The sequence below is a fragment of the Nuphar pumila genome, chromosome 13, assembly GCF_984573655.1.
Source record: "Nuphar pumila chromosome 13, dmNupPumi1.hap1.1, whole genome shotgun sequence".
Taxonomy (NCBI): domain Eukaryota; kingdom Viridiplantae; phylum Streptophyta; class Magnoliopsida; order Nymphaeales; family Nymphaeaceae; genus Nuphar; species Nuphar pumila.
Genome location: NC_143261.1, coordinates 67248580 through 67256768, shown reverse-complemented (window position 1 = coordinate 67256768; position 8189 = coordinate 67248580). Strand labels below are relative to the sequence as shown.

General features: G+C 39.4%; 1 protein-coding gene across 1 annotated transcript; it reads left to right on the top strand.

Moving 5' to 3' along the window:
- Nucleotides 1-5901: 5901 nt before the first annotated feature.
- Nucleotides 5902-6744, top strand: LOC149818579 (UPF0496 protein At4g34320-like). Its single transcript, XM_089986250.1, has one exon. It carries the CDS (start codon nt 5902-5904, stop codon nt 6742-6744), a length of 843 nt encoding a protein of 280 aa, XP_089842376.1.
- Nucleotides 6745-8189: the final 1445 nt, after the last annotated feature.

Here is an 8189-nt window from a genome sequence, read left to right as displayed (position 1 = left end):
TAATCAAAGAATAAAAAATAATTTTGTATAACATTCAAATATTGGAATACCTTCAAAACATTCACATCATTGCAATATATTTCAATACATTCAAATAATTTAAATCATTCACATCAAGTATTGCAATACATTCAAATCATTCAAACACATTACAATACATTCAATAGAGGTTTGTATTACAAGATTTTGCTCACTAGCTCAAGAATTCTTCCTCATCACTTGTTTGACTTTCATATTCTTCCTCTTCCTCGTCTTCTTCATCTTCTTCATCTTCTTCTTCTTCTTCATTGTTTGCCCATCCACTTGGTATATTATTTGGATCGCATTCTTCCATGAATGAAGTATCGACCAATGGAGTTATGACATGCATATCATGCACGACATCGTGACCATAAAAGAAGTCATAGATATCATATGATTGATAATAATCACTCTCTTCAGTTAACTTGTCTTCCTATAACTGATCATACTCAGGGTATAGTTTGGACTTCACCTTGCAAACTGCCCACCATTCATTTCTATCTGACTTCTTTGTACTCGAATATGAAGTATAGTAAACTTGTTGAGCTTGCGAGGCTAATATAAATGGTTCATATGTTCCAAACCTTGATTTATGATTCACCTCCACAATGTTTGAGGCTTTGTCAACTCTTGTTGCAGTTAGATCAAACCAATGACACTTGAATAAAATTGTCCTATTATTTATGCCTATGTAAGTCAACTCCATTATTTCCTTCATAACACCGTAGTAATCATGTTCATTTTTACCATAACTGCTACCCTTGACACACACGCCACTATTCATCATTGATTTGTTCATACCGTAATCTTTTGTATGGAATCAATAACCATTTACGATGTACTCGTTATAACATTGCACAACTTTGGTCGGACCATTTTGTAAATCACATATTCCTTGATCTTTAACATCACCATGACGAACCTACAAACATAAACAATGAAAAAGATAATTAATGATCACAACCAATTAAGTAACTTAGTGTTGTTTACACATAGACAATTTATGTCATCGTCCTTACCAAATCTTTCAACCACTTTATAAACTTAGTTTCACGTTCTTTTTGCACTTCTGCATCAGTGAGATGCGAAACTTCTCTTCGCAACTCCAGATCAAATCGTTTGCACTTAACAAATACTTATATTACCGAACCATGTATGCACATATAGAACATAAAATGATTTAAATTTGTGTTGCGTCTACATGTACTTACTCGATGTATGGGTCGATCGCTGAGCAATTAAAAAGAATATAGATTTGTTTTGTGTCTTTCTCTCAATCTACCAAGAGTCTTGATCGGCAACTACCAAATGCATGCCCAAGTGGTTGAAATATCAACAGTTTGTCAGCTATAGTAAATTATTCTCCATCATTGTTGCGAGGTGGGCATGTGTAACGTGTTGAAATATGAGGTTCAAAGTACATAGATGAGAAATTTGAAATTTCTTCTAAGGTGTAAGCCTCACAAATAGAGCCTTCTACTCTTGCTTTATTCTGAACTTTTTTTTTGAGGTCAAACATGCATCTGTCAAAAATATACATCTCAAATTTGAAATATCTATCATTGAAGAGAAAAATATAAGAAAAAATATACCTTTCAAATGGGTACATCCACCAATATTGCACAGGACTACCAACCCTTAGTTCATATGGTAAATGTATGATCAAATGTTCCATAACATCGAAAAATGTTGGCAGAAATATCTTCTCTAGCTGACAAATAGTAGTGATGACAGAATCCTCGAGATTCTTTACCTCAGATACTATGACTTTCGATGCACACAATGTTATTTAAATTAAGTTTTTGTTCCTTTAGAATCTCAATAGGAGAGTGTTTCTCTAAGATCTTGCTAGGCAGACAATTAATAATGTAGCAAGCAGTCATAACTACATCACTTCAAAAAAATTTGGAAACATTCATTTGGAATATCTGAGCCCTGGTAACTTCGAGCAAATGACGATTTTCCTTTCGGCTACTCCATTTTGTTGAGGAGTACCTACACAGGTAAATTGATGATTTATACCCTTTTGTTTTTCAAATTCGTCAAACTGAGTTTTTTTATACTCAGTGTCATTGTCAGATCTTAGGATCTTGATTTTTGAGCCATATTGGTTTTCTACCATATAAAAAAAATCTTTAAATTTATCAAGGACTTCATCTTTGGTCTTTAGCAAATAAATCCAGGTAGCCTTTGAAAAAACATTAATGAATATAAGATAATATTTAAAACCAGAATAAGACGTCACAAGAAAAGGTCCTCATACATCAGTATGAATTAGATCAAATGGTCTTTCAACAACATCATCTGATCTAGAAAAAATGAGTCTAGTCATTCAAGCATATCTATAAACATCACACGAATGACAATCAAATTGAAAATCAGGAAACAAAATGTTCAATGACTGGCTTGATAGGTGTCCTAGGCGTTTATGCCACATACATCCTTTATATTTTCCAGCAAGCATGCCCCTTTCATGTCTTCCAAGCACATAAAGACCATTTGAATTTTTTTTTCACCAATCACATTCTTCGTCGCTCTGTTCTGAAATATCACATTATAAGGTGAGAAAGTGATATCGCAATTAAGCTCATTGGTAATTTTTGACACAAATAATAAGTTAGCTGACAAGCTTGGGACTACCATAACATCCAGTTCCTTTGCAAGATCAAATGGCTGAAATCTACTAATACCTGTTACCTCAACTTTTGTTCCATCTGTAATGACAACATGCTTGCTGCCAAAAATCGGTCTTAGCCTGGATTTATCGGTTATGGTCGAACACATATGTTCACTTGCTCCAGAATCAATGACCCAACTTTTATCATTGTGAAGAGCAGAAATAGTACCTGGATTTGACGAAGAGGATGTGGAGGCTGTCATAGCTACTTGATCATTTTCTGACAAACGGTTTTAAGAAGCTCGACAATATTCTTCAATATAGTAGACAAATTTTCTGAGCTAACTTTATCATTCGGGTTTGAAGTGGTAGCCACATGACCGAACGATATGACTTCATGAGGACGTCGAGCTGAAGCAATTCCTAGTTTATCGTGAAGGTTCCAGCATCTATCTCGGGTATGTCCACTTTTTTTACAAAAGGTACAAGAAGTCTTGTTTCTTGGTTTGTGTCCTGACGATTCATAATTTTTTGTTGCACAAGCTACAACATCAGTAAAAAGAGCTCTATCGGATGCTTCAGGGAGAGACTTTTCTGCATTCATTACTAGATGACGAGTTTCTCTTTTATTATGATAGAACATATATTGTTAACTGATGGTAATTAGGTTAATAACAAAATTTGGCTTCGAACTTGATAATATTCATTTCTGAGCCCAACGAGCAATTGGAATGTCTTTTCTTTTTCATGAAGATTTTTGAAGGAAATCATACCTATGCATGTGGATGTATAAGACTCATATTCACCCCATAAACGCTTCATTGTTCTAAAAAAGTCAGAGAAACATCTTTCTTGAGATTATGAATCTCGCAGGACAACTGATACATATGAGCTATATTGTTTTGCTCGCTATACATTTCTTCAGCAGTGGTCCATATTTCTTGAGCAGTATTTAAAAATAAAAAACCTTCAGCAATTCAATTTTCCATCGAATTAAGAAGTTAAGACATAACAAGGTCATTGGCAGACCTCCAATCACGATATTTGGGGTCATTTGTGCTTGGCCTAGTTAATTCTCCATTAATATATCTGAGCTTAGATCTATTGCTTAAGTACAAGGAAACCGATTTGGATTAAGAAAGATAATTTATATCATTCAGTAACATCGATGTGATTTTTGTATTAGGTACCTGATCTTGACCGAGGATCCGCTCCGTTGATGATGGAGATTGAGGTTGACCTGATGAGTTGTTCGCCATGAGGATGAGACGCACACAACGAATAAAAATATTTGACAGTGACGAGAGAAGGGCGCAGCAGCCAGAGATCAACTAAGCTCTAATGCCATGTTGCGATTTATGAGATACTACCATGTAGCGATTTGCAGGTATCATTGTGTACCTGTTGCGATTTATGAGATACCACCATGTAATGATTTGCAGGTATCATTGTGTACTTGTTGCAATTGCAAATATGATTTGCCACAAGACAGAATAAAAATGGTTCGGTCATTCTAGACCTACGTCTACGTCTATGGCAAACACTCTCACTCACTCTTTATTATTATTGAATCATCCAGGGATACAGTATTTATAATGCACAACATGAACTAACTTGAAAATTATCACAATGGTATGGTATGCAGTTTTCATAACCAACTTGATATGCAGAGATATTCTTGTAACCATTTTGATGAGATGAGATGGGATCCCTTAAATCAAGGAGAGAGAGGTGAGAGGGCTTTATCCTCAACACTTATGGAAGTTCACTTCCCCCATTCAATTTATATGCCTTCAACCATGGGGCTGTTTCTGATCATATTAAATAATATGGATGAGATGACGCGGATTCTGCATGGAGAGCCTTGGATGGTGTCGGGACGCACCTTGGTCGTGCACCAATGGCTCCCTGGTATGCCTCTAAAGCTGTAAGCTTCAAACCGAGTCTTTTGTGGATTCGGCTTTCGGGATTGGTGGCCGAATGGTGGACTAGGACGTTTTTGAAGGAATAGCTAATTAAGTTCCTTCAGAATGCATGGTCACAAATATCGGTTATTTTTTGAAAATCTCATGATCCATCCAGCGAAACATCAGAACTTGAAGTGCCAGAATCCGACCAGTGTATAGGATCTTCTAGAAATTAAAAATCAATGGCTATGAACATGCCAAAATTTGTTAATTTAAAAGTATTATATTTTTTGTCAAGAATATGCAATCCAAGGGCATACTGAATCCATGTATGGGATGAGATTGGATTAAACCAACTTGCATCATTCAGATCCTGATATCGAAACCAAGTTAAATACTTAAAATGTTTTAGTTGCATTAGAAAACAGAAAAACTTTCTTAGTTACCCAAGAAAGTATTGATATTCCGGCGATTTATCAAAATCAAGACTACCATAAAAACAAATGCGTGGTAAGTGGTTGGCTGTCTCAAAATCCATATTGTGTGCCAGGAAAGCTTGTCCCTTCAAGTAAAACACACAAAACCTATGTTTTGTAACCAATAGCGTGAATGTGTCATTCTCTTTAGAGCTGAAGACATAGTTGGAAATGCAACCAGACCCAGTACACCAACCGGTGGTTACCCATGTTGTCAGCGAGGTCCTGTGTCAAGCTGAAGGTTCAGGATTGAATCTCGTTGGCGTATTGGTTGCTCTATCATGGTTGGGAGGCTGGGTGGTTGTCTCCTCAACTCAACCCGGAGTTTTACCTCACAGGGAGGCGTGCTCATTAAGTTAGTCGGTTGGCCCTAAAAAGCCAAAAGAAAATAGGCCCAATAGATTTTGGGCAATTTCCAGGTCAACATGGATGATACGTCCAAAAGTGAACCAAGTCTTGCTCTGACCATGTCGTTGATCAAGTTGCACCACTTGCCTCTCTCTCTCTCTCTCTCTCTCTCTCTCTCTCTCTCTCTCTCTCTCTCTCGTATGCGCGTGATTTTGTGCAAGAGTTTGACCTGACTTTGTCCGACTAATTACTGAAACGCGGAAGTGGAGAAAGGAAGAAGAGGTGCATGGCCTTTATTTTTTCGTGGAAGAGACCATAGCTCTCATAACGTCTTCCATATTTAAGCCATCCTCCTCCTTCCCCCAAACACGGAAAAGTGTTCGCCCTTCCATACTGCTGGGTGTAGTCTTTTTTGTCAACAGTCTGAATCTCCTTCCCTTCTCTCAGTTTAGTACCAGGCTGCCTATCGGGCTGGTTGACATAAGAGTCTGAAGAGGAAGAGAAAAAGTGGGAGCTCATTGAAGGAGGAACAATGGAGAGTGAACGAGGCATCTTCTCGAAATTCAACCGCCTTAAGGAGTTCAAGTTGAAGAAATATGCCAAAAAGGCGGGGCACTACAGCAAGCTACAGGAGACGATGATGGTCATTGTTCTGGACATCAGCCAACGCAAAAATAGCGTCCAGGGTCCTTGCCTCTCCTTCAATTCGTTAAGGAAGGCCACGACGTGCCTGCTGGACGTCAACATGCAATCTGCCACTCTGATACGGGGTTCTAACGAAGAAGGCATGTGCAGCAACGACGGGCTTGTCTCCATCATCAAGCAATACTTGGACCTCAACGTGACAACGTCGGCCTTCTTAACTGATTTTCAGGAGCGTCTGAATGTCATCGAAGACAAGCTGAACATGCTTGACAAGCGCTCGAAGTCGGAGGAGGCGAGGGCGCAAGCGACAAATGGATTGAGAGACGCCTTGAGCTTCTCGGACGACTTCCTTCTGATGTTTCTAAAGGTAATCGAACAGCACAATAAGATGCTGTGGAACGTGAAGAAATGGAGGGACCGGTGGGATAAGAGAATCCGAGGCCTGTGGTCGCGTCGAAAGGTGATGAAATCCATATTGGTAACGGTGTTCTTTGTCAGTCTCATCTGTTCGATCATAGCAGCAGCTCTGCACGCTCCTCCGCTGTTGGTGGCACTGGCCACCGTGGCCACCACCGTGACCAGTTGGTCTCCGTTTCTGACATGGTTGGATAATTTTTGGAAGAAAAAGGTGGAAGACACGAAGAATCACGTCAAATCAATGAGGTCAGTGGAGCACAGGGGCAGGCTTGTGATAGCAGAAGTGGAGCAGATCAAGGTCTTCGTGAACTAGCTCAAGGGAGAAATGCATTGTCTGGCAAGCTCTGCTGTCATGGTAGGGGATGATGGTGGCGCGCTTCGTCTTGTGGAGACGGCCGCCGGCACTCTGGCGGAGACTATCGCTGATCTGCTGACATTAACGAGCAAAAAACTTGAGACAGACACGTCTGAATGTTAGCGTCTTAATTTTCTTTTTTTTCTTCTGTATGAACTTATTTAATTCTATTCAAGCGTATATCCACAAAGTCAATTTTCTTTATGTAAGTTGTTTAGAACATCTTGAGATTAATAAAGATATGTTTGATCTAGGAGCTCAATAATGTGGGTGTCAATTGTAAATTTTGGATTGGATTTAATTTACTTTGAGAAATACATGGTCATTTATTTGTCAACTGAGTACACTCAGCTCCGAGCAACCTACCTACCTTACGGCAAGGACGCCACCCTTGACTTTCAAACTTGTGACATCCCATCAACTTAGTGAAATTCATAAGTGGCGTCTAATAGATGTGTAATGGCCGTTGATTGCAACAATGTCATTTTACAAACGAAGATGGCCACTACCTGTGTCAGTTCAACAGCACCATAGCGAACCAGCCCTACGGACACTTATTAACCATCATCACCTTTGCCTACCATTAGGGGTGGCAAAATCTGACCTGACCCGCCAACCCGCTTCTTAGCCGGGTTAGGGTTTGGCTTAAATGGGTTCGTGTCATAAACGGGTCGACCTGCCTAACTCATTTATTAAACGGGTCATGTTCGTGTTAGGGGTATGCCAACCTGTTTGACCCGTTTAATAAACGGGTTAGGCGGGCAGGTCCACCCGTTTACACGAACCCATCAACCCGCAACCCGTTTATATATATATTAACTTATCTAATCCTAACTCCTAACTTTACACTTTAGTTACCCACCTAACTCCTTCCTACCCAGCCGCAGCTGAGAGCCCGAGACCTCTCCTCTTCGTGGTGGTGTGCGCCTGTGCGGTTATCAGGTCGACCCGTTTAATAAATGGGTCATCGTGTCGTGTAATCGTGTCGTGACGCTGACCCGTTTATTAAACCGGTTAACCGTGTTGTGTCGGGTTACCTATTTAATAAACGGGTTGTGTTCGTGTTGAGGTATTCTGACCCGCCAACCCGTCGACCCGACCCGATTGCCACCCCTACCTACCATAACAATCATCCTTCAATCGCTCTCACCTTGACTCTTCCTGTCTGCCTTTACTCTCCTCACATTATTAGGGAATTCATATTGTGGCCCCTTCCCACCTAATTTGCAGGTTTATAAGTGCATACATACCAACTTTAGTAAGCAATCAATTTTTCTATCTGACAAGTGCATTCTTAAATCAAGCCCTCGCAGTAGCAAATCACATGTAGTTTAACTTAAATAATTCTTAATAAAATTGTCACTTCTCTCAAGAAAAGAAAGAAACTTCTATATTTTATTCGG